This window comes from Protopterus annectens, chromosome 6.part0 (assembly GCF_019279795.1).
Source record: "Protopterus annectens isolate FY-2018-M chromosome 6.part0, PAN1.0, whole genome shotgun sequence".
Taxonomy (NCBI): domain Eukaryota; kingdom Metazoa; phylum Chordata; order Ceratodontiformes; family Protopteridae; genus Protopterus; species Protopterus annectens.
Genome location: NC_056737.1, coordinates 20226831 through 20254041, shown reverse-complemented (window position 1 = coordinate 20254041; position 27211 = coordinate 20226831). Strand labels below are relative to the sequence as shown.

General features: G+C 41.8%; 1 protein-coding gene across 3 annotated transcripts in view; it reads left to right on the top strand.

The window, feature by feature from the left end:
• SCFD1 (sec1 family domain containing 1) overlaps positions 1 to 27211 on the top strand; it is a 3579547-nt gene that overhangs the window by 765582 nt on the left and 2786754 nt on the right. For all 3 annotated transcript variants that reach the window (XM_044073814.1, XM_044073812.1, XM_044073811.1), the window contains exon 10: positions 3919 to 4018. In XM_044073814.1, the coding sequence (XP_043929749.1) occupies positions 3919 to 4018 (100 nt within the window). The remainder of the gene's footprint in view (positions 1 to 3918; positions 4019 to 27211) is intronic.

Here is a 27211-nt window from a genome sequence, read left to right as displayed (position 1 = left end):
GATCTCAGTCTTTTAAACAAATCAGTGGTACAAACCAAATTCCGCATGGTCACTATTCAATCCATTCTCCCATTTTTAAGGGAGGATGTTTGGATGTATTCAATAGACCTCTGGGATGCGTATTACCACATCAAAATGGACAAATGCTCCGTGAGTCTCCTTCGCTTCTGACTAGGAGGCAATCATTACCAGTTCCAAGCCCTGCCATTCGGTCTCTCGATGGCCCCCAGAGTGTTCATGAAATGTCTAGCAGTGGTAACAGCTCATCTGAGACTTCAAGGATTCCAGGTGTTTCCATATTTAGAGAATTAGCTCCTTTCCACCCCCACCAAGCGTCTTCTGACCATTGCCCTCCGTTACACACTCTCACTAGCAGAGTCCCTAGGCATCACCGTACATTGGGAGAAATCCAACATACAACCTACCCAACAGCTGGAATTTATAGGGGTAGTTTTCGATACTCGAACATGCCTGGTATCGCTACCGGCTCACAGGCTTCAGAGATTAAGATTGCAAGTGCGTGTGATACTCTATCAAAGAAAGGTGTCAGCAAGGGAAGTTCAGGCTCTAAGTTCCATGGCTGCAGCCATTCCGATAGTTCCTCTGGCAAGGTTACACATTAGACTGTTACAGTGGCTCCTATTGTCCCAGTGGTTGGCCAGTCTTCATCCCCTAAATTCACAGATCCTCATAACCAACTCTTGCAAGCAAGATCTCCTCTGGTGGATGAGGCCAGATGCAGAACTTTGGTGTCGCCATTTTCAGACTCCTCATCCCAATGCCACTGTGACCACAGACGCTTCCCTGATAGGGTGGTGGTGGGGGGGCATTTTCAGGGAAAGACATTCCAAGGCACGTGGTCGAGCTTAGAGGCCAACCTGCATATCAGTGTTCTGGAGTTAAGAGCAGTGCTGTTGGTGTTGCAGGCATTGCATCCGCTCCTTCCATCTGGAACGATTGTGACTCAGTCAGACAATATGTCGTAGTCTGGTACATAAGCAAACAAGGAAGAACCAAATCCTACCCACTGTGTCGCGAGGCCATGAGAATTTGGCACCGGGCATTAACTTCCGATCGCTTTCTTATAGCAATGCATATCCTGGGGAGTTCCACCGTGATTGCGGACAGGCTGAGCAGATGCATTCTCCTTCCACACGAGTGGTCTCTCAATCCAAAAGTGACAGCAGAAATTTTCAGCCAGTGGGACCAGCCTTGCTGTGACCTTTTCACCTCCCCTTCGAACAACAAATGCAGCAGCTTTTTTGCCCTCTTTCCCCCCAGAGGGGGAGTCCCCGAGAGACGTTCTGACTCACGATTGGCCCACGGGTCTTCTCAATGCTTATTTACAAATTACCTTGGTATCCCTATTTCTAAAGAAAGCAACTCGATTGAGATGCAAGGTGATCCTCATTGCCCCATTCTGGCCTCGTCAAGTGTGGTTCCCCTTCCTCCAGCCTCATCTGTTACAACCTCCATGGATCCTGGGCACTCGTCCAGACTTAATTTCTCACCCCCAAGCGTTGATTCTCCCAGATCTGTCCACTCTTAAGCTGACAGCTTGGTTTCTCCACTTCCGTTAGTTGCCAGGCAGGAAACCCTTTCCTCACCTGTTCGCAATATAATTCTGGCCTCCCATTAACCATCCACCAGAAAACTTTACAGACATAAATGGAAAAGGTTTGCTCTTTGGTCTAAAGAACAGATGCTAGATCCCTTCTCAGCTCCGGTTTCTGTTATACTTCAGTACCTTTCTGAGTTCTTTGAAAATGGAGCATCAGCTTCTACCATACGAGTCCATTTAGCAGCTATTTCCAGTTTTCATAACGGATCAGAGGGCACTTTACTTATCTCCACCCGCCTATGCAAGACCTTTCTCAAATGAGTGTTTCACAGCAGACTTCCATTCAGGCATCCATTAGAGGCGTGGAATCTCTCCCTAGTACTATAGTCTCTCTCTCTGTCTACCCCCTTGTGAGCCTGCTGCAAAATGTGATCTTAAATTCCTATCATGGAAATCTCTATTTCTGGTAGCTGTCACTTCAGATAGACGGATATCAGAATTACAAGCCTTATGCATTAAGAGACCATACTTAATATTTCATAAAGAGAGAGCATTGCTACGTACTAATCCATCTTTTCTTCCCAAAGTGATTTCTGATTTCTTTGTGAACCAATCCATTGATCTCCCAGTGTTTTTCCCAAACTATTCCAATAAAGGAGAATACTGTCTACACTCATTGGATGTACATAGGCAACTACATTTTTACTTAGACAGAACTAAATCTATTCACAGGACAAATCAACTTTTCATTTCCTTTTCTGGTCCAAAAATGGGATACGCTGTGTCAAAAGTCACTTTATCAAAGTGGCTCAGAGATCGTATTGCCTTTTCATATTCACGTACAAATGAGCCTAAACCTCACAATATCAAAGCACATTCAACTAGAGCTATAGCAACTTCTGTTGCTTTTCACTCCAGAGCTTCTATGGACGACATTTGCACAGCAACCATTTGGGCTAAACCCCACACTTTCATCAAACATTACAAGTTGGATATGGTCGCCAGGGGAAGAGTGGTCTTCGGCTCAATGGTGCTCAGGAATGTTCTGCCATAAGGGCCACCCAGGTTTCTCAGGTAGCTTGGGATTCTGTCCCATCAGTGATGAATGGGAAGAAGATTAACAACATCAGATAAAGAAGTTATGTCTTTGCATAACATTCCATATGTGTTGTTGATTTTCAATTCATTATCAGTCACAAACGCCAAAGACAAACCAGCAAAAAAACTGAATAGGAAACCAGTATACGAAAAACACTTTATGTAGAACAGCAGAGCTTTCGGATACAAGTATTGATGAAGGATTGTATCCGAAAGCTCTGCTGTTCAACATAAAGTGTTTTTCGTATACTAGGTTCCTATTCAGTTTTTTTGCTGATTTTCAATTCATCACATCACAACCTCCGTCCCCTACCAAAGGCTCCTGGTGGATCTCATGGGTCCTTGTGGTGTTTTCAGGGTTTTTGCACAGAGATGGCCTCTGCCTTACTTCTATATGTTTTATGCAAACTCGATCTGAGGTAACAGGGAGAAGGACATTGTGAGTAGCAGCTTAGCTCGACAGTTGTTGGTGTACACGAGCTTGGTATTAGGCCAATATGGTTCTGAGGGCTCGGAACCGAACCCATCAGTGATGAATGGAAGATCAGCAACACAGATGGAGCATTATGGTAAGACATAACTTCTTTTTTTTGAAAACATCTTAGTATTAAAATGTTTTGAGAATTTTGCAGTCTAACAAAACAGATACTAAAAAATAGAACGCTGTTCATAAGTTTTTAAGAAAACGTTTGCAAAATATGTTAATTATTCAGTATACCTGTCTTTAAGAAATTTAAACTTATGATTTAACTTCAAGACGTTTATGATTTTTATTGGACTTTACACAATAATTAATAGTTACTTCCTGAATATGTAACTAGACAGTTACAATATTTAATGTAAGTGGATCATGATACAGTTATAGACTTGCCACTCAGAGCCAATAACCAACTCAAGCATGTACAGCAGAGCTCGAGTCCTGAATAATTTAGACTGTGTATGCCTTAATTAATTTTAATTTAGCATTAAAAAGCCCACATAGGTTACTGTCTTAAATCTCCTAAAATATGTGAAATATCTCCATCATTGTGATTCACGTTTCACACTTCACATCATAAACTAGAAATTTATTGACAAGCTTTTAAGGAGTACCATTATCTTTGTTATGGCTGAATGTTGCAAGTGGTTCAAGAAAGTCAAGACTTGCAAAAAGTATAGGATCTTAATTTACAACAAGTGGCTATCATTGTTGCAGTTTTGTAAAATAGCTTTCCCTGCATTGTTCTTCACTGATAATTTCTTGTACATTTCCTTTGCAGTTTTCAGCGACCCTTATTAGTTCTTGTTGACCGAAACATAGACTTAGCCACTTCTTTGCACCATAGCTGGACGTATCAAGCTTTGGTACATGATGTACTGGTAAGAATTTCATTTTTATTTAATGTATGTGCTGTACACTATACCAGAAAATGTATCAGAAGTGGGTTAGGGATATAGATTCTACCTCACAGGTTAAATAACAGTCGGATTGGGAAACCATTTGATGGAAAAATCACTAAAAATGGAAAGAGCTTGTTGTAGCATCTTTTATTTCTTACAGGTAAGATTCTCATTTCAGTTGTAAGAAAAAAAGTGAGATTTTCATTTCAGTTGTTATGACACAAATATGTGAATAGTGCTGATGGACAAAGATTGCTTGTGTGTTTTGTCCACCTGAGTGTCGTTCTAATTTACTTTAGAGTTTTAGCACCAGAAGAAATAAAATATTTTTTTCTTTATTGGGATGCATGGCTAGACTTAAAAAGGCCTCTGTGGCCGTTAGCCTAGTTTACACCTATGAACCTGTTGTAAACTGAGTTGTTTTCATGCATGAACCTGACCACAGTGCAGATGCAGATGACACAGTGGTAAAATAGCATTAATAAAAAGTCTACAACAGTTAGATCCCAAGCCACACACAAAGGACACTTTACATATAAAACCTAGTAATTAACTCTTGTCCTAAGACAGTAGAAAGAATTTCTTAGTCCAGACATCCTGTCTCCGAGCATAAGATCAGTCACAAAATGCTTCACTTATCAGCTTTCTTCCAGCAGGGTGCACTGTGGTTACATTTTTGAGGCTCAGAACAAATCTGTTTGTTAATCTGTTATTATGTATTTGTTGTTTTGTTGTTATCCGTCCTGTCTACATGTGGAGCTTTTCTCCCCGGGCCTCTACTGAAAATGGAAATATATCCAGATAGACTAGCCCGGTTAACAAATGTAAAATAAATAAAATAAAAAAATAAAATAATATAACACAGTTTTCTTACATTTGTAAAACACACCTGTGGATTATATTAATATTTACAATGACATAGAATTATCAATAAAATTCTCTCTGGCTGGGCTGGTAGCCTTCACACATAATACCAAATTGTGTCCTGTTTGTGAAGGAATAAAGCAGTCTGCATAGGACAAGTGTGAGACCAGAATTGTGGATACCAGAAAAATTACCACAAGTCCAAAAATTAAACTGCAAATCATAAAGAAGAGAAAAAAACAGCATATTTTGAAACTTGGTGTTTCACCAGTAAAATGTTTTTGTAGGAGGATTTGAACCATTCACCACCTCACGTGGGAGGAGCTACACCTAATACAGCTTTGTTATCTTTATAGGCTAACACGGAGATGACAACATGTTGGAGAGAGTAGAGCTCACTTAGGTACCCTAACCTTGGAAAGTGTGTTTATATCCCTGTCCTCAACCTTCCACATTGAGATTTCCGGTTCTGCTGTTCCAGCAATTGTAGTTCAGCAGACACTCATAAAGCCTATGTGATAGATTGCCTTTTCTCATGTAATAAGAATCACTGTGTTCATTGGTGCACCCAACTTGTTTTTGCAGTTCTTCAAAACTTTGTTTAGACTGGACATCAACTGAGGAACTTTGCCAAGGCCCATCGCAAAAAGTTTAAATTCACTCATGGTACTGTCTTTTGCTTTTATTTATTTATTTTGATGACTGGATTAGAAGAATGACCATGTGAACTCTTAACTTTCAGAAATGATCTAAACATAAAGTTTAAAGAAGGGATTATTTAATTGTATATATCAGATTGTACAGAGAAAATATGAAAACACTGTTTGAACTTGTACAGAGGATACTATTCACCACAAAGCGGTAAAGTAAAATTAATAGCAGAAGACTGAACTCAAAAAATAAGTAAATAATATAATATAGAAATCTTTTTAAATCTGGTTAAGTATTGTTTCAAGTAGTGTAGTGTTTGTCTTAATCACATTATTAAGCAGCTAAGCTCATTCCTTGTGAATCAAGTTTGTGAAATCAATGAAACACAGAAACTATCAACATATGAAAACGGCTGACTAACATTGCCATATGCGTGTTCTTACTTAATAGAAAAGCTACAGTTCCTTGTTAGTCAGTATCCCACTTCTTTCTGTATCCTACTGTTTTTTATTTCTCCGACATTCAGTTAAACCGTTCTATGCATATGCAACTCTTTGTTTGAAAATTGCTTATTAAAGTTCCCGTGAACCTTGGGCTTCACCTTGTGTCCTCCATTCCTGAATACTCTGAAGGGCAACCACGTTCTTGGATTTTGTTTTTTTCCATGAGCTGTGTAAAAGATGGTATTGTGTTCCCTTCTGATGTTCTTCATGTATCACTGCTGTAGTCCTGACTGTTGGTATTTCCTGCCGTGAAAGCCCTCAGTTGGCCCGACTACCAGCGAAAACTGTTTTTGCCTCCCAGGCTGACAGATGCCCGTACCGACGTCAGTACACTCTGGTATAAAGGGAGCCGGCCTGCCTCAGCACTTCAGTCTTTTCTTGCCGCCGGAGCCTAAAGCAGTATTCAAGTGCATCATTCGGTCCTCACCAGAAAGAAGTTGTCATTGGAAAGATAAATACCATGTTGGGGAACTCTCTTCTTTTTTGCTTATGTCAGATAAATTAAATAATTGTCTCTGCTGTGGTAAACAAATCCCACACAGAGACTTCCATAATATTTTTGTTACTTGCCTAGGCCCAGACCTCGACATCCTTAATTGTTTATGATTTAATGCTAGAATGACTAGACGCAGGGCCAAACTCTTAGTTCGTTTGCTAAGACAAGTGTGACAAAAGGAAGTACTGCCAGCACAGCTAGCTGAAATTTTGTAAATAGTTATTTGTCATTTGTGAATATCAAACTAATCTGTACAACATGCTTGTGTTACAAATGTATTAGAATTGTATGTCATGTGTATGTCAAACTGCTTTGTTCAGAAGTCTGTGTTAAAAAGTATTTGTAAAGTGCTTGTGCTTAAAATGTAAAAAGTATTTGTAAAGTGCTTGTGCTTAAAATGTATCCACAGTGTGCCCTACTGGAAGAGAACAGAAATGTACATGCACTATTGTAACTGTTTAAATGTATATGTTAACAGAGGAAACCGGAGGGTTAACCTCAATCCAGCAAACTTTAGAAAAATGTTTGAAGTTAAATCACTTTACAGGCTAGGCCATAAAGAGGCTCTCTCTCAAGTTTCAATGCAGCAGGAGACACAAAGTCTGTACTAGAAAGCATTCTGTATTGTCTTTGGAGTGAACTAATTGCTACTTTGGAAGCATGAAGGAAATAAATTGTTTTATGACTTCCGGCACCTGCCAAAGATCTCAGCTAAAGCCCTTGTCTATGTATTTTCACAGGTAGATGCTAAATGCTTCCAGCTGCCAGCAGTGGGTGTTTTGCCTGGGAATAACACGTCAGATGACCAGAAATTGTCATTCTGCAAGCTATCCCAGCAGTAATATTTTAAATATTATTTTGAGAAGTGTCTTAGTGAGACAGAGCATACTGCATTCTCTCTTGGACCTGACAACAACAAGAAGAACCATTCACCACATCATCTGCCTTGCTCTATTAGTATGTTTTTAGTGTATAAATAAAAACAGGAACCACAAACTAGGAAATAATACCACCAGGATGTAAGGAGGCAGCTGACCACTTTGTAGAAAATCTGTTTATTTAGTGCTTTTGTCCTTAGTAAAAGAACTTCATCAGAATACTGAAAGCACACACAGCTCCATGTTTTATACCCAGTATGCTGTTAATGTTAATTAAACAAGTGAAAAATGGACATCTTAAAGGGCTATGTCCCAAATTTTCCACATGTATACACAAATATTCGTTTCACCATGCCAAATTGTTAAAAACATGAAATACTTATAAAACTAAGGCTGCTTTTAATTTTAAGACAGGACTGATTGATATATTCTCATTAAAACTAGGGTAGGTAGTGGCATTTGTTCGCAGTTGCCACTGAATCTGCTTGTATTCAAGGTAGTCGCCTGTGGGTCCACCTCTCTGCCCCCATCCACCTGGTCAATAATAATAAATTTGAAAAAATGGTCAGTGAACTTCTGAATATGCAATGATAGTGCATTGTTCATTTCTTTCTTCGCAATGTCATAGATGTTCTTCATCTCACATTGCTGCAGTCCTAACACTTGGGTAGTCCGCTGTCCCTCGGTCGGCCCGAATATCAGAGTATAAGGCTGACGTTGGTCAAGGCGCATTTGACTGACATCAGAACGTCAGGGTACAAATGCGCATGACCGACGTCATATCCTCAGTCTTTTTTGCCGCATGGTCCAATGCAGAAGCAGTGTTGCAAGTGCCGTTCGGCGTTCTGAAATTTTTCGAATTCAGAGTTTCAGACCGAAGTCAGAGTTGGTTAAGTACCCCGTTGGGGAATATTTTGGTTTTTCTTGCCTCAGTGGTTTACCGGATGTCAGAAAAAGTGAATAACTGTATTTCTTGTGGGAAACAGATACCGCATAGGGATTACCATAATTTGTGTATACCTTGTTTGGGACCTGAGCACGACGTTGTTGGGTGTCGCTTTTGTGCTAGGTTCAATAAACGCACTATAAAGCGAGGTTGGATTGTGCCAGGTTGGTCTTTGGGAAGCGGTGCAATTACAATATGCCGCCGGATGCTCCGGCCGGCTTCCTCAAAGAAGCGCAAGGACAAGGCAGTTAAACCTAGGTTAGAGGAGTCGTCCCAACCGGACGCCGGTTCTTTAGAGGCGCCAGTGGAACCGGTGGTTCCGACGGAGGCCTCTCTGGAGTCCCAGGGAGAAACTGTGTTTTTACAGGATGTGGCCTCCCAGGAGGCAGGTCAGGCTGTAGGGGCTTCTCAGGTAACTGTACTCCCCTCCCTTCCTAAGGTGTCTAGGCCCTCTCTTTCTGCTTCCAAGGCTTCTCCTAGAGGCAGGTCTAGTTTTGCTTCTGTGGGTGTCACTCCTAGTTCTTCAGGTTCAGTGCCCAAGAAGCACATGCTTAAAATGGCAGAAGATTTAATTACTTTGATTAGAGGCTCTATGCCCCCTCCTGATAAGAGGCCTAGGATGGAACCTGTGTTAGGGGATTATGAGCAGGCTTCAGATGTGTCTGAGTCTTCGGCTGAAGACTTGCAGGAGTATTCTCATTATTCTGATTCTGATGTGGATGATTCTACTCCCTCTGCTTCTCCTCCTGAGGATTTTTCTTTTTCAGAGACCCTTCACTCCATGAGAGAGCATTTTAAATGGGAAGGTCAGGATTTCTCTGATTCCAGGAAAAGGCTTAGGGAATTCTTGTTTTACCCCAGCATAGGCCTTTAGCTATACCTCCTGTTCTGAATGTGGTGGAAGATGTGTTTGCAGAGGCTTCTCTTAATCCTGATTCTTTGCCTCCTGCTCCTGTTAAACCAGATAGGTATTACAGGGTGCCTGAAGCTCATAAGTATCTTTTTAAGAGTCCTAGGGCAGACCCAGAAACTGTTAGCCAGGGGCCTAAGGGTGTTAAGGCTTCTGTTGTCAAGAATCCAGTTCCGGCAGATAAAGAGGCCAGGGCCTTGGATAGGTGGGGAAAGAAAGTTTATACTTCTTCCACTCTAGCCATGAGAGCTTTGAATTGCCAGTTTCACATGTTGAAATATCAAAATTATCTCCTTTCACAGTTGAAATCTAAGGTTGATGCTCTGGCGGAAGGTATTGATTGTAAAGAGTTACAAGATTTAGTGCATGTTTCTGAACAGGTGGGTAAGCATTCTTTGCAATGTGGTTTTGATGCTGTTCAGGCCTCATCTAGGGTGGCTGCCACTGGGTCAGTTATTCGCAGGCATGCCTGGCTGAGGGATCTAAATTTATCTGACCATGTTAAAACTAGGATTTTGGATGCCCCTTTGCAATCTGATGTCTTGTTTGGTTCTCCTGTTGAGGCAGTTTTAAAGAAAATGGAAGACAAGGCTAAGTCTATGCAGACTGTTAAAGATTTTTTGCAGGTTCAGCCTCCAAAGTTTAGTAGAAATTGGCCTACTAAAGGGTGGACGTATCCTTCTTATGATTCCCAGTCTAGGGGTAGATCTAGACGTGGCAGGGGCAGAGGTCAGGGCTCTTTCAGGCCTAGAACAGGGAGTTCTCCTGCACAGTCTTCGGGTGAGGGCAGGGGTCAGTCCTTTCGTAAACAGACCCAATGACCTACCTTTTCAGCTGCCAGAACCTTCTCGCCTGGCAGCACCTTTGGGAGGAAGGTTGGCACTTTTCAAAGAAAATTGGAGTTTGATTACCCAAGACAGATGGGTACTGGATATCATACATCACGGTTACAGGTTTTATTTCCATACCTTGCCTCCTTTCAAAGGCATGCCAGACATTCCTCCTCAACAAAGAATAGAGGCTCACAAGCAAATTTCTCTGTTACTCCAAATAGGGGCCATACAGCCGGTTCCTATGCCAGAAAGGGGCCTAGGATTTTATTCTCGCCTGTTCCTTGTGCCAAAAAAGGGGAACACGTGGAGACCAATTTTGGATTTATCCATCCTCAACACTTATCTGGACATTCCCAAGTTCAAAATGTTGACGTTACAACAGCTTTTACCTCTACTGGGCAAGGATCACTGGATGGTAACTTTGGATCTCAAGGAGGCTTACCTTCATGTTCCTATCAGGCTAAGTTGCAGGAAATATCTGCGTTGGACTGGGACTTCTCACTATCAGTTCTCTGCATTGCCCTTTGGCTTATCTACTCTGCCCAGAGTATTTACGAAAGTTCTGGCTCCAGTGATAGCTTTCTTCAGGCTAAAAGGAATACAAATCTATCCTTATTTGGACGATTGCCTGATTCTGGCTCAAGGAAGGACGAGCTTCTTCGTCATTTGGAATATGTGATAGCAGTGCTAAGATGCCTGGGGTATTCTGTGAACGAAATAAAGTCCAGTCTAGTACCCTCTCAAGACATGTGCTTTCTGGGTGTAAGACTGAATACAGCATCCCAGATGGCCTTTCTAACCCCGGACAAACAAAAGAATCTTTCCCTTTATTTCCATCATCTATCTCTTCAGTCCGGGCTGACTGCAAGGACAGTCCTTCAAGCCTTAGGGTTCATGGCATCTTGTATTCTGGTGCTTCCCAATGCCAAACTGCATATGAGGAAGTTGCAATGGTATCTCAAAATGTATGGACACAGCACTGCCAGCATCTGGACACTGTCATTCAAATAATACCTTGCATTCAAAAGGAATTTTTGTGGTGGGCTCAGGAATGTCACCTAAACAAGGGACTCTCTGTGACCCGGCCAGAGGCGAGTCAAATTCTAACGACAGATGCCTCAGACAAAGCTTGGGGAGCTCATCTAAACGGAAAGTGGATACAAGACAAGTGGCCTGTCAGACTACAGCATCTACATATCAACTTGAAGGAGATGTTAGCAGTCCAGTTTGCATTAATAGCTTTCAAGGATTTACTTCTTCCAGGGCAGGTGTTGATTCTAACAGACAACACAACTGTCATGTGGTACATCAACAAGCAAGGGGGAACACATTCTTATCCTCTATGCAGGCAAGCAATGATTTTGTGGGAGACTGCTCTCAGTTTACAACTAAGTCTTCAGGCAAGGTTTCTGCCGGGAGCACAGAACTCCTTAGCAGATGTGTTAAGCAGACAAATCATGGATCCCCACGAGTGGAAACTGGATCTTCATGTATTTCAGAAATTGACAGTGTCCTGGGGAACTCCAGACATAGATCTGTTCGCTTCTCCACTAAACCACCAGCTGCCAAAGTTTTGCACATAGTGGTTTCATCCCACAGCTTGGAAAGTGGATGCTCTTTCTTTCAGTTGGAAAAATCTTCATGTGTATGCCTTTCCACCTCTGCCTCTCCTCCCAAAGGTACTTCTAAAGGTCAGACAGGACAAGCCAAGGATGATTTTGATAGCTCCAGATTGGCCTCGACAGCACTGGTACCCATTACTGAGATGTCTAGTACAGAAGCCTCCATGGCCTTTGCCTTTGATTCCACATCTGTTGTCCCAGGAGGACAGTCATTTGCTCAATGTCAAACTTCACTCTCTTCACCTAACAGCATGGCATATTCTGTTTTAAACCATAGAGGGTCTCAACTTCCACAACAAGTTTTGAATGTGATTTTGGAAGCTAGAAGGCCTAGTACAAGGAAAGTGTACGCAGATAAATGGAAGAGATTTTTATTTTGGAGTGCAGCTAAGGATTTGGATGTTTCTGAGCCTGATTTAAGTGTGGCTCTTCAATATCTTACTGAGTTATTGGACAAAGGTTTGTCCTTCTCTTCTATTAAGATTCATGCTGCAGCAATTTCAGCTCACTATGACTGTGACCCACCATTGTTTTCTCATCCTTTGTTCAAGCAATTCCTTAGAGGGGCAAAGAATATAAGACCCCCACGAAGGGCTCCTACTCCTGCTTGGGATCTCAATTTTGTGTTGGAGAAACTCACTCTACAACCTTTTGAGCCTGCAGTTACTGCTGAGTTGAAATATTTGTCATGGAAGACTGCTTTTTTGTTGGCCATTACCTCTGCAAGAAGGGTTTCTGAATTGCAGGCCCTTATGGCAGTTGAGCCTTTCTTAATTTTCCATAAGGATAGGGTATCTTTACGTACTAATCCTACCTTTATGCCTAAAGTGGTTTCTAGTGTGGCTTTAAACCAAACTATTCATTTGCCTACTTTTTATGCAAATCCCCAAACTAAAGGGGAAAAGATTTTGCACACTTTAGATGTACACAGGCAGTTGCGATATTATTTGGACAGAACTAAAGGGTTCAGACAATCTCAGCAGTTATTAGTTTCTTTTGCTTTGTGCTCTCAGGGCAAGCCCATGTCAAAACAAACTATTTCTAAGTGGATTGGATTTTGCATTGCTTTCTGTTATTCCCATCATGGCAAAGAGATTCCAGCTGGGATTAGGCCTCATTCCACTAGGGCTACTGCCACTTCAACAGCTTTTTGAGGGGGGTGGCTACTAAGGATATTTTGGAGGCAGCCACTTGGAGTTCAGTGCATACCTTCTCTAGGCATTATCACCTTCCACTGTACTCTAAATCCAGGGCTGGTTTTGCCACTGCTGTGTTGCAGGGCATTTTGGCAGCTCCTGCTTCATTATAGTTTAGCCATCCTCCCTTACCTCTGCTTTGGGATTCTACCCAAGTGTTAGGACTGCAGCAATGTGAGATGAAGAACATAGTACAGTTTTGTACCTACCATAAATGTAGATGTTCAAGATCCACATTGCTGCAGTCCAATTACCCTCCCTCCTTCCCTCTGTAGTTTGAGGTGGTTGTGTGGGTTGGGTTATCCATCTGAGGTATAATTGTATAATTGTATATATTGTACATATTTTTGGTGTTAGGCTGGTTGGTGGTTTAGTTGTTGTCTATGGGTTTTGACCTTTCTTTTTAGGGTCTTCTGACATCTGGGGCAAGAAAAGACTGAGGATATGACGTCGGTCATGCGCATTTGTACCCTGACGTTCTGATGTCAGTCAAATGCGCCTTGACCGACGTCAGCCTTATACTCTGATATTCGGGCCGACCGAGGGACAGCGGACTACCCAAGTGTTAGGACTGCAGCAATGTGGATCTTCGAACATCTACATTTATGGTAGGTACAAAACTGTACTTTGTATTTTCTGCTTTTTAGACATTTCTTCATTTTTCCATTATAGAAACTGATGCATTTCTGACATGCTGATAAGTAAACAATGCTAGTACTATTACAGTTGAACTTTTTTTTAAGTTTGATAGTACTATAATGTTCTAATCTTACTTCACCACCTTCCAGTATACATTTACACTGTGTACAACATCTACATTTTTTCATCATCCCCACTTGCTCACAGCTAATCACTCTCTCTAGCATATTTTTTATACCGATATCTTTTTTGTATATAATGAGTGAGCTTTTCCCAACTGTTTCCTTATATTCTGGTTCAGTTTCAAAAACTCTCCAATTTTTGCATATCACTTTTTTTTTATGTCAGTGAAATCACTATTGTATGTTAAAATTAATGCCTTACACATTTTGTTTTCATTAGTAACAGTTGTGTTGTTTGTAGGCATTTGTTCCGTATGCATCCCTAATAATGGTAGGTAGTAACCCCCAGTCCTCTTCTCTTTTACCTCATTGAATATATTGTTCAGGAAGGGGGTGGGGTACCCTCTTTTAGTTTACATGTCATGTAAAATGTTGCATTGAATCTCAAATTCACTGTGTTCAGATATCATATGTGCCAAGCGTACACACTGTCCTTTCACAAAAGATTTTTTCTGATGGATGGGATGCCAACTGCTGAAGTGTAGTAACGTATTGGAATACGTAGGTTTCCTGTAGATAGTAGACTCAAATTTGGTCTTAGTTTTTCCTAATAGTGACATTAAGATAGTTGTCCTTTTCTTCACATACAGTCATAGTAAACGTTAGGAAGTCGGTGGTGTTATGTTTATACTGAAAAAACTGGTCTAATTTTTCACGTTTGTCATTCTGAAAAATAATGATGTCGTCCAAAAAGCAACCATATAAGGTCCAACTTTTTGCAAATTCATAATTGATGATGTAATTAATTTCCCTAGTAGGCCAGTGCAATGTTGGCAAAAATGGGGACACGAGACCCCCATGGCCACCTCCTTCATTTGCCTGAGTAGTTGGTGTTCAAGGATGATAAAATTATTGTCCAACACTACTTCCATTAAAGTCCTTAGGGTCAAAATCTGGTCGTGTTCTAGGTTAGTATATTGACATAAGCATAAATAAAACCATTCTATTCCTATTGTGTGTGGTATCAGTGAAAACAAATCTTTGATGTCAATTGTTACAAAAATTGTGTCTACTTTGAATTTGTCATCGGAAACCTTAGTCAAAAAAATCCCAAGAGTCTTTGAAACTGTACGTATAGTCTTCCAAGACTGCTTTTGTATGATAATCTATATATTTTGCTACCATAAAGGTTTTGGAAGCCTTAGAGTCCACAGTGGGTCGGGGGTGGGTTCTCAGACCCTTGTGAATCTTTGGTATTCCAAATATTGTAAGGGTCCTGGGACGTGTAACTTTAAGATAATTGTCCAACTTCAGACCAGTGACAAGTGGAGTACCACAGGGTTCAGTCCTGGGTCCTCTCCTGTTTGGTATCTACTTCTCTGAAGTATAGGCTAACACAGAAGGTCTTTGGCTAATGAAGTTCGCAGATGACTGAAAACTAGGAGCCATAATCAAAACTCCAAAAAATGTGGACAACCTACAAAAGGGCCTAGCTGAGACAGATGCCTGGTGTCAAAGCCGTGTCCTCAAGCTCAATGCCAAAAAGTGCATTGTCATCCCTTTTGGTAAAAACTCTGTACCCATGACCTACCACATAGGTGGTAGTCTACTTTACACCGAAAGTGTGATAAGAGACCTTGGGATACAGGTGGACAGTAGTCTCTCCTTTGATCACATCGCCACAGTGGTCAGGAAATCCTTCTACGTGGCACACCTCATCACAAAAGGTTTCTCATCCAGGAAAAAAGAGGTCATTGTTCCCCTCTACTCATCACTCATTAGACCCATTATAGAGTACAATGCCCCTTTTGGTATGTACCTCACAAGACATCTACAACTGGAAAGGCCGCAGAAATACCTCACAAAGAGGATTACCGGCCTCAAACAGATGCCCTACGCAGAACGTCTCAAAAAACTGCAGCTTTACTCCATCGCATATCGCCTACTCAGAGGTGATCTCTGCCTAACATACAAAGCTATGTCAAACCCAGAGCTTTTAGACATGCTCCACTTAAAGAAATCCCAATCCCTACAAGCAGCATGCTATAGGGACCTAAACCTTGTCACCACAATAAACAGAACATGCTGGAGGGATAGATTCCTGTCCCAGAGACTTCCCATACTCTGGAACAAACTACCTGTCTATATCAAACAAAGCTCCTCATTAGCACTCTTCAAGAAAAATCTTGATGATTGGATGGGAGATAGGAAATTCACCCCGGTGATCACTTCTGTGGCTCTGCTCGACAGTGGCACAGGAAAATAATTTTCTTGGGTGGCGAAAGCCAGGGTACCTTTTGGCTAAGCTTGTATAGGCCCTAGGACCAATAGCCTAGTACCTACCTATGAATTGTATTCAGGTGGAGTTAACTGGTCATTCAGTAATAAATCTTCTAATACTAGGTCTGTCTTGTGGTAGGCTATATTTACTTAATTCGTACTTACTTCGTCATATGTTTCACTGTAAAGAATGGAGAACATTTTGTTGTTATAGTCATTAGTATTCATAATGACTAGTCCCCCACCTTTGTCAGGTTTCATCACCCTTAATTCTGGGTTTCACAAATCTGTCTTAGTACATTTCTTTCTTCAGATGTTAAGTTATCAAGCCTTATGTTCTTTTGCTCATTATGTTCAAGTAATTCTCTGATTTCCCATTCACATAATTTTTCAAATATACTGACCATTGGGTGGGGGGGGTTAAAAGTACTGGGTTGAATAAGGCCACTATTCTTATCCATAGGTACCCTGGAATTTTTAAAGTAAAAACACAAGTTCAATTTCCTTGTAAATCTTCTTCTTCTTCTTTCAGCTTTTCCCAGTTAGGGGTCGCCACAGCGGATCACCTGTCTGCTCATGATTGGCAGTGGAGTTTTACGGTGTCGAGTTGTCAGCCCGGCACCCATCCTTCCACAGAAGGCACACACATGCACACACTCATGCTTAGGGCCAATTTAGAGTGTCCAGTCCACCTACAGCTTGTCTTTGGGATGTGGGAGGAAACTGGACCACCCGGAGGAAACCCACACGACCACAGGGAGGACATGCAGACTTCGCACAGAAGGCACCCCAGCCGAGAATTGAACCAGAGAACCTCTTGCTGTGAGGCAGCAATGCTAACCGCTGCACCACTGTGGCCACCCTTCAAATTCCTTGTAAATACAAGTAACAAATATAAACCAGCACCAAAACACGACTGTTGGCGTAAAAATCCAGGTCTAATATAACAAGATAGATAAGCGCTTTCACACAGTAAATGTGCTGCTTCAGACAACAAATGATAAATTCAGCTGCATTATATAATACATTCATCATATGTAATAAAACAACCAGCCAATAAAAAAAGTTTTCTCAATAAATCAATAAAACATTCTCATTCATTTAAAGAGGCCTCTAGCTTTCAAAGCTGGTTTAATAGAGGCCCTTTCATTAATACCAGGAAACCTACCGGCCTGCATGATGATAATCCATGACAGTTCCCTTTCCTCAGAAAAATTTCTGAAATCACCACCCCGAATGTTAGGAGTCACCATCTCAATCACCCTAAAGCCAAACATATGCTCCCGTCCACATTCGACATGATGTTTAGCAAGGGCATTGTGTACATCACCTTTATTTATACTATTAACATGGTCTCATTCTTTCCAGCAAAGACCTATTGGTCTTGCCTATATAGAAACAATCACATGTTCTGCATTTGGCTAAATAGACCAGATTTCTACTTCGACAATCAGTGGTGACCTTAAAATGAAACCTCTTAGTAGTAGAAGGATGGACAAAATCTATACATGGATCTATAAATGTGCAAAAATTAAAATAAGTCGTCTCTGAGGAGACAGTTGTGCTATAAAAATTCTACACATGAGAAGGGAGAAGTAGTGAGCAGACCTTGAATGCGTTGCTGCTCTAGATGCAATTTGAGGAATCAGATTCTGATGAGAACCTCCCCTTGGCTTCACTTCCAGAGGATCACACTTTTGGGGAGACTCTTCATGCTGTGAGACAGCATTTTCAGTGGGAAGCACAAGATTACCCCCGGACAAGAAGAGAATTAGGGAGTTTCTGGACCTCCCTGAGCATAAAGTGGTAGAGGATGTTTTTCAGGATGCCTCCATGAATAGGATTGCCACCTTTTCAAATGCCCAAAGGGGGACATTTTTTGTACAAATGTGAGATTTTGCATAGCAAAACATACCTACGGCCAGTGTAAAGGACAAAAGTTCACTTTCTTGCCAAAACAAAAGCTTATTTCTGTAGCATTTGAGTTGCTTATGCTATTTCTTATAATATTTATGTGTTCCAGATACAAAATAACTGTTTTATGCAACTACTAAAGAAAACATAAGAAATATATTTGTCTTAAAATCTCAGGACATTTGCCATTTTTTAGGTTTTTTTCGTAGGACACAACTGCCCAAAGTGGGACTGTCCCTTGCAAAGAGGGACAGGTGGTAACCCTATCCATGAATCCTGACTAACTTCCCCTTGCTCCTAGGAAAGCAGGCATATTTTCCAGGGTGCAAGACACCCATAAATATCTGTGTAAGAATCCTTCTGCTGACCCAGAAGTTGTTACCCCTGGCTGAGGGTCTTGGGCCAGTGTTTCCAAGAATCTCCTGCCCACAGACAAGGAGAGTAGGGCCCTAGACAGGTTCGGAAAAAAGGTATACACCTATGCTACTGTATGTATGAGAGCCCTCAGCTGTCAATTTCATGTGATCAATTATTAGCAAACCATCCTGGATCAACTTAAGCAAAAATATTTCAACTATGGAAGATAAAAATCTTTCTAAGGAACTTTTGGACTTGTGTCACTCCAGTTTCCAGGTGGTGAAACACTGTTTGCATTGTGGCTTTGATGCTATGGAGGCATCTTGCAGGGCAGCTGTCACTAGTTCAGTAATTTGGAGACATGCATGGCTTAGGCAGTAGTCTCTCCCTGATCTATCATGTAAAAGCTAACCTTTTGGATGCTCCCCTTGACAAAGACAGACTTTTTGGCCCAAAAGCTGAAGCAGTACTGAAAAAGATGGAAGACGAGGCAAAGTCTATGCAAACAGTTAAGGACTTCGTGTAAGTACAACTACCTAGGTTCAGCAGGAACTTTCCAACAAAGTATGGGTCCTTTCCTGCCCAGCCTAGGAATAAACAGAGAAAGCTTCAAAAGGACAGAGCATCCAGGCAAAGGCATCAACAAGAGAGATCAAGGCAATGAACCTCTGATACACCCAGGCAGGGGAGTTCTAGGTCACTGCCCCCAGCCAGAGAGCAATTATGACCGTTTCCCTCTGCCCCACCCTCCCACCAGCACCCAAAACTAGGAGGAAAACTGTCTCTTTTCCTCCAAAACTGGACTCGCCCATTACTTCAGAACAGTGGGGTCTAAACATTATTGCAAATGGTTACAAACTCGCTTTGAAAGAGCCTTTAGTATACTTAGGTTTCCCAGACATGCCCCCAAATAAAAAAACAAAGGCTTTCGAACAGATACAGATTCTGTGTTCTCAGGGAGCAGTGGAATAATTTCCAGAAGAACAAAAAGGAAAAAGTTTTTACACATAGTTATTCCTAGTCCAAAGAAATGAAGGATCTCGGCGGCCTATTCTGGACCTGTCTGTATTGAACCAGTTCCTCAAAATACCAAATTTCAAAATGCTGACACTTCAAAAATTACTGCCCATAATAACGTTCATGGCCTCAGTAGACCTAAGGGATGCCTACTTACACATTCTTATTCGGAAATCACACAGAAGCTTTCTTCACTTCAGAGCAAGCTCCTGTTACTATCAGTTTTCAGTGCTGCCTTTTGGGTTGTCTGCTGCTCCAATGGTTTTCACAAAGTGCTTGGCACCCATCATTGCTTACTGCAAAACCAAAGCGGCCTATATTTACCCATACGTGGACAATTGCCTAATAAAAGCTGCAGATATTCCAAATATTAGCAAAGATCTGAAATTCACACAGGACTTCCTGACTTCTCTGAGGTTCACTTTAAACCTCAAGAAATCCAGCCTGGCCCCATCCAACCAGATTGTTTTCCTGGGAACTCTACTGGACTCCTCCCTTCAGAGGGGCTTCCATCCCCCAGACAAGGTCACTTAATTTTAATTTTTAATTTTAATTTTAAATCGTTTTTTTCTTAAAACTTGCATATTTTCTGTCCTTGACCTAGCACTCTTGTGTGGGGTTATTTACTGCACTGTTATAACTTGATATTACTTGTGAACCTCTGCTATCTCTGTAAAACAAAACAAAAAAAATCTTGCTTTTTTCCCACTTTTCTGAGAGTTAAAGTTCAGTTACAGGCTTGCTGTTCCTGAACTGTTTGAAAGTTTCTGTGAGGCCATTTTTGCTTGGGCTGAAGGAGGGTCTCTGTGTTTATCAGTGGGAGTGACTAACATTGAGCAGCAGCCCTGCCCCCGGAGAGGTGGTTACTGACTTGAAACTGTAGTTTTATTGGCCACTAGGGGTCATTTCCATAACTCCTTCATCTTCCTCTCTTAAAACCTAGTTGCCTCGTGGTTTTGGCGTCTTTTCAGGCTTGTTGGCTGTTGGTGAAGCACCTCCAAGAGGAAAAACGCTTGAGAGAAGAAGGGAGCCACTTTTGAGATTTTAAGTATTTTTCTCTGTTTATTTGCTAAGTTTTTCTGCATAGCTGCCTAGCTTGAGCATTTTCTGGCTTGTTAAACTTGATTTCTGTATTAGTAGCTGTATTTAGAGCACAACCAAAAGCTGTTTGCTGAATTTCCCGTTTGCACTTAATTTTAAATCGTTTTTCTTAAAACTTGCATATTTTCTGTCCTTGACCTAGCACTCTTGTGTGGGGTCATTTACTGCACTGTTATAACTTGATATTACTTGTGAACCTCTGCTATCTCTGTAAAAACAAAACAAAAAAAAAATCTTGCTTTTTCCCACTTTTCTGAGAGTTAAAAAGTTCAGTTACAGGCTTGCTGTTCCTGAACTGTTTGAAAGTTTCTGTGAGGCCATTTTTGCTTGGGCTGAAGGAGGGTCTCTGTGTTTATCAGTGGGAGTGACTAACATTGAGCAGCTTCCCCCTGCCCCGGAGAGGTGGTTACTGACTTGAAACTGTAGTTTTATTGGCCACTAGGGTCATTTCCATAACTCCTTCATCTTCCTCTCTTAAAACCTAGTTGCCCTCGGGTTTGAAGGCGTCTTTTCAGGCTTGTTGGCTGTTGGTGAAGCAAGAGAGGAAAAGAGAGGAGCTGAGAAGAAAGGAGCCACTTTTGAGATTTTAAGTATTTTTCTCTGTTTATTTGCTAAGTTTTTCTGCATAGCTGCCTAGCTTGAGCATTTTCTGGCTTGTTAAACTTGATTTCTGTATTAGTAGCTGTATTTAGAGCACAACCAAAAGCTGTTTGCTGAATTTCCTGTTTGCACTTAATTTTAAATCGTTTTTCTTAAAACTTGCATATTTTCTGTCCTTGACCTAGCACTCTTGTGTGGGGTCATTTACTGCACTGTTATAACTTGATATTACTTGTGAACCTCTGCTATCTCTGTAAAAAAAAAAAAAAATCTTGCTTTTTCCCACAAAAAAAAAAATCTTGCTTTTCCCACTTTTCTGAGAGTTAAAAGTTCAGTTACAGGGTTGCTGTTCCTGAACTGTTTGAAAGTTTCTGTGAGGCCATTTTTGCTTGGGCAGAAGGAGGGTCTCTGTGTTTATCAGTGGGAGTGACTAACATTGGGGTGACTGCCATTGAGTTGCTTCGGAGAGGTGACTCTTGGTGGGAGTTGTTGAGAGGTGGGTTTATTGGCCTTTTCCCATTTCTTGTCCTCGGAGGTTTGTCAGGTGACTTGTGGTTTGTTGGCCAATTTGGGTCATTTTGTTGTTGGTAATTTCCCTGCTATAAAGCACCCCAGCTTCGCCGATGAAAAGCCGGCTTTCCGTGTGATTTTTGCGCGGAGTTCGATGCAGTGAGTTGCTAGCGTAGCAGCAGTTAAAACGCCACGTTAAGGGCTACCTAAAGTAAAACTACCCAAAGTCCACTCTTCACTACCTCCCTTAAAACTACCTACTTCCTTAAACACTACACATAAAACTATACTCGTATATCTAACTCAGACATCTTATATCTCTACTTCTATAGCTACTTCTTATTCGTTAAACGACTTATTACCTTCCTACAGTACTTATTACCTTGATATACACCCCAAACCCATGTACCCCCAAAACCGATCCCCGGAATCTTTTCACAACCTTTTTAAAGTTTTTTTTTTTTTTTGTCTAAGCATGTCTAGGGTAGTCTGGGATCGGTTGCTGCTAGTGCTGGTGAACCTGGTGAACCTGCCAGAAATATTGAGGCAATGTACATACCCTCATGTACCTCTCCAACCCTCTCACCTCCTCCCTGAAAACACATGCAATACACTAAAGCCATGGCTGAGCTTCGAGGCTGAGCTCACTGGCTCATCAACATAGGACTGGCAAGACCAGTCACACACACAGGAGATAGTTATTACCACACATTACCATTACAGTCTCAATCATACACATAAACACACACAAACACATACACAAGGCTCTGATCAAAAAGGCTCTGAAACAGCAGAGGCCACCAAAGCACACCCAAACAACCACCACCTCAGAGAACACAACACACACAACAACTAGACCTCACAGTCAGAGTGTCAAGTCAGTCAGTCAGTCACAGCAACAACACAAACAAGACCACACACCAGACACACTGGTCATAGTCAGACACACTGTCGTCTGACACACCGCACTGACGCCACCAGACTGAACAGGAGCTGCCCGGCAAGGCAGCCGCTAGAATCCTAGAATCGCCAAAAAGCACTCAGGTCTCTCTCCTCAGTACAAATATGATTCAGTCATTGTCCAGCCTTGCCACGCTGGTGACCTGACGACCTGAGGCATTACCTCCTAATGAAACATTGAGGAGCATTGAGGGAGCTCTCTTATATGTAGCCCAGAAGGTATGACCTGAACCTTGAGCAGTATCCTACCTTCAAGAATGATGCCACAATAATAGAGATAAGATGATCAGCTTTTTAAATTGGCTTAAAACACTGTTGTCATTCAAAGGGATCCAGTGTCTGTCTGCCTGGGATGACAAGGAAAACTAAAACCTAGAAAAAAAAAAAACTAAAAACTGAAAAAATGAAAAAAAATCTAAAAAAAAAAATCTGCGATCTGCTTTTCGAGCCTTCTCAGTATGGAAATCGCTGTGTCTAGCTGTGAACAAAACCTGGTTCAAGGCTCCTGAGAGCACCGAGGCTATCAGGTTTTTATACCCTCATATCCTTCATCGGCCCCAAAAAAATCAGAGGTACCCCAAAAGAAAGGAGGACAATCCAGGATCAGGACAGACTTACACATCAAGACGGGTAACACATGCAGCGAGACATCGAGGAGACCCACCAGGTGCAAACCACCATGCACAAGACTCCTCTGCACAGTGTGGCATGTTACAGGCCACCTCACTCACTCACAGGAACCTCACATCCCCTTCCTGAAAGAACTGGGGGATAAATATCACTTAAAAACCATCACCTTCAATTACCATAATTACCCATGGGAAGACTACTCCACTCACTCAAGCTGGCCCCTAGCCCAAAGTTCCCTGCTCCATAAAAAAACTAAAAATGCCACTAGTTCACTAACCAACATCCCATGAGACCCACCATCTAACAATCTCATCATCACAGAACATGGGAACACAGTGTCACACACGGAGGTGTACCCTACTAGGTGAGATCAGACCACAAAACTAATCTCGCTGGAGGTCCTCATCCACCCCCCTGACCTAAAAAAACCCCACAGTAAGGAAAGAAAAAGACAAACTTCACTTCACTCTAAGAACTAGTGGCAGGTCTCCTAAGTGTGGGGTCCGTGCGGAAACTCAAGCCGCTGAATCACTTAATCATGCTGCCTAATGCCTTCTACCAGGCCACTACCAGCACCTGCAGACTGCAAGCAAACAGGCAAAACACTCCAAGGCAAGACCCTTTGCTTCAATCCTCTGACCATAAGCCCCCTCCTACAACAACTTACAACAAACTACAAGATACTACAAAATAGGAGCAAAAGCTAAAAAAGTAAAGACACCCTTGATCACTATAAGTAAAAAAAAAGAGCTCTCATAAAATCATCCAAAGCAAAATCAAAAAAGAAAATAGCTAAAGAACTCAAGACAAAGACAAAAGGCTTCCTTCTTCTATATATAGAAACCCCTGGGAGGAAACTCCCAGATATGCTATATGCTCGAAAAAAAATGATGTGATGTGAGATTACTGATCCTACAGACATTGCCAACACTGCTGACAGGGTTCAGTCAAAACCCCCCCCCCCCCAAAAGAGAGATAACTATACCAAACGATTTCCGCCCCAAACATCTCGCTGTGCTCCATGAACTCAATGAATTAAACCCACAGCTACAGGACAGCTGTTTATCAAAGTCTTACCTCTGGATCTGCACTCAGAGAGTAGCACTGCAACTGTGGTACCACTTCACAAGGTGATTATTTATCTGCAATGGAGAGAGAGGATCACAATGGACCTAATAAATAAAGAAGGAATGGAATTTGCAGACTTTCCAACCCAGTTTGGCTTTGTCAAAGGCAGATCATGCCTTTTAAACTTGGTTGACTTTCCAGAAGGGTCTCACAGAAGCGGATAACTGGTGCCAGAGCCACGGCCTAAAGTTAAATGCCAAAAATGCACTGTCATTCACCCATGTAGCTAAAGTAGTTAGGAAGACCTTCTACATTGCCCACCTTATCATGAAGGATTCTTCTCTAGATCAAGGGAGGTCATAGTCTCCCTTTACTCATCATGCCCCATGAATGTGTATTCGACACTTGCAGCAGCACAGAGAGAGGCCACAAAAGTTCCTCACCAAAGAAAAAAGGGTCTCAAAAATCTGTCCTATGCTGCCCGACTGAAAGAACTCCAGCTCTGTCAAACCCAGATTTGATGAATATGCTTCACCTCAAAAATCTAGATCATCAGAGAGCCAAGGGCGGAGGGACTAAACTTGAGCACGCGGCTACGGCTATGGTGCTGGAGAGATAGATCATCACCCAAAAGACTCCCTATGCTGTGGAACAAAATCCCGGTACATGTGAGGCAGAGCACCTCGCTGGCCTTGTTCAAGAGAAATCTTGACCAATGGATGGGAGATCGCAGATATACCCCAGGGATTACCTCAGTGTCACTGCTCGACAGAGGCACAGAAAAATAATGGGTATAGTTCCCCATACTAAAGGGGTGGCCTAAGCCACAAAACGATGGGCTAGGCTTGTAAATGCCCTCGGGCAGATAGCCTAGTATGAACCTATGAACCTATGAACCTATGAACCTAACAAGTTGCTTCCTACAGATACAGGAAAGTCAAAGCATCACAGCCAGGGAATACCTCAGAGCACTGGGGTACATGGCATCCTGTATTCTCATGGTACCCATAGCCAGGCTGCACATGAGGAAGCTGCTGTGGTACCTGAAGAGTATGTGGTGCCAGAGCTCTCAATCCCTGGATGCCCAAACACCCTTGTTACCTTGCCTCAATTAGGAGTTTGCATGGTGGGTACAGGCTTGTATGTAAAATCAGGACCTACCCTTCAGAGCCTTGCTCCAGGGTCATGTCCTCACCACAGTAGGAGACGACATGAAGGGCACCCAAAACCTCAAATATCAAGGATTATGACCCGCTCAGCACAGAAAGAGGCACATAAATTGGAAATAACTCATGGCAGTACAGAATGGTTTACTTGCTTTCCAGGACAAATGGGACCCAGGGGTCCTAGTAGTGCAAACAGGCAGTACTGTAGTCATGTGGTACATAAACAGGCAGGGAGACACACATTCCTACCCCTTGTGACGTCTAGCAATGCAAATGTGGAAGACAGCACAATATGTAGGCCTGCACCTCCTGGCACAGTACCTGCCAAGAGTAAAGAATACACTGGCAAGACCATCTCAGGAAGAATCTGACAGACCCCAATGAATGACATCTCCAGTGTGAAATTTTCCACTCCATAACACAGCCATGGCACATCTCACAGGTGGGCATATTTGCCAGCAAGGACAACACTCACCCGAAGAAGTTCTGCACCAGGACAAGGCAGATATCTGCATGGAAAACGTATGCCTTCTCCTTCCCTTGGACGCACATATTCATTTATGCCTTCCCACTATTACTGCTGTTGCCTCTAGTGCTTTGAAGATCAGGCAGGAGGGCCCAAAGGATATCCTGATAATACTGGACTGGCCCAGAGCACTTGTTCCCTCTCCTCCTTGAGCTAACCAAACACCTTTGATGTTAACACAGAGGGGTGGACCTCCTCACCCAGAACAAGGGAAATATTGTGTACCCCAACCTTTAGGCTCTCAGATTATCAGCTTGGCTTATTCCACAGTGCCCTACTGTACCTCCAGTTTAAGTCAGCAGGTACAAACCATTTTAAAAGAGTCTAGAAGGCTTAGCACAAGAAAATCTTACTCAGCTAAATGGAAAATATTCTCTATGTGGTGCCTGAAGCACCAGCTTCAGCCAAATTCTGTTAACATTTCTAACATAAAAACCAATAAGTTCACCAGCAGGACTAGTAGACACAAAATTTATTTCCAGGTTAAGCGCTTTCATCAAAGTAAAATTGACTTCATCAGAATAATGTTCAAACAGTCATGTGGATTTAAATATGTTACAGTAACACAGGATAGGTTAAAATCCCACCAGTCAAACAAGAATCCCTTGAATAAATTAATACCCTAAAAGGCATACACTATAAAAACTAAACAATCCAATAAAACATTTCTATGAGAAAGTCACATTTTAAAATCAAACCCTTTCTGCTCTTTCTTTTAAAGCAGGCAAGATAGATATAAAATCATTTAATCCTGGACACAGATTAGCTGCCAAACGAAGCTGCCACATCAGTTCCCTTTTGTTTAAAGTGTTTTTCCAATTACCACCCCTGGGGTTTATTTCTATTATGTCCAATATCCCAAACTTGAATCCAGAAAAATTGACACACAGGTTTTCAGGTTTTTCACCAATATTAAAGAATTTGGTGGATTCCTTGTGGCCTATTGTTAGTAGAGATGATAATTTAAGGGGTGTATTACCAAAAAAAGTTATGTTCTCTTATGGAAGATTTCAGAATTTAAAAGAATTGTTAAGAAGTAAGAATAAAAGGAGGGAGATAATAAATGCAGGTGCATATGCCTGCGGAAGATGTAAAGTTTGTGAAAAGATTAGGAATATCGATTAGGCAAGATGATAAATGGCATTATATATAATGCCATTGACCATTTTGACTGTAATTCCTTTGGTGTTATTTATGTGATTGGTTGCAACTGTCCGTCACCAAAATGGTATTTTGGGCAGACTAAACGCAAAGTCAAACTGAGAATTATGGAACACCTTGGTGACATAAGAAATGTTAGGTTGGATAGTCCCCTGGCCCATCATTTTCATGAGAAACATGGAGGTTTGACTGAAGGTTTTTTTTTAGTGTTATTGCTAGACC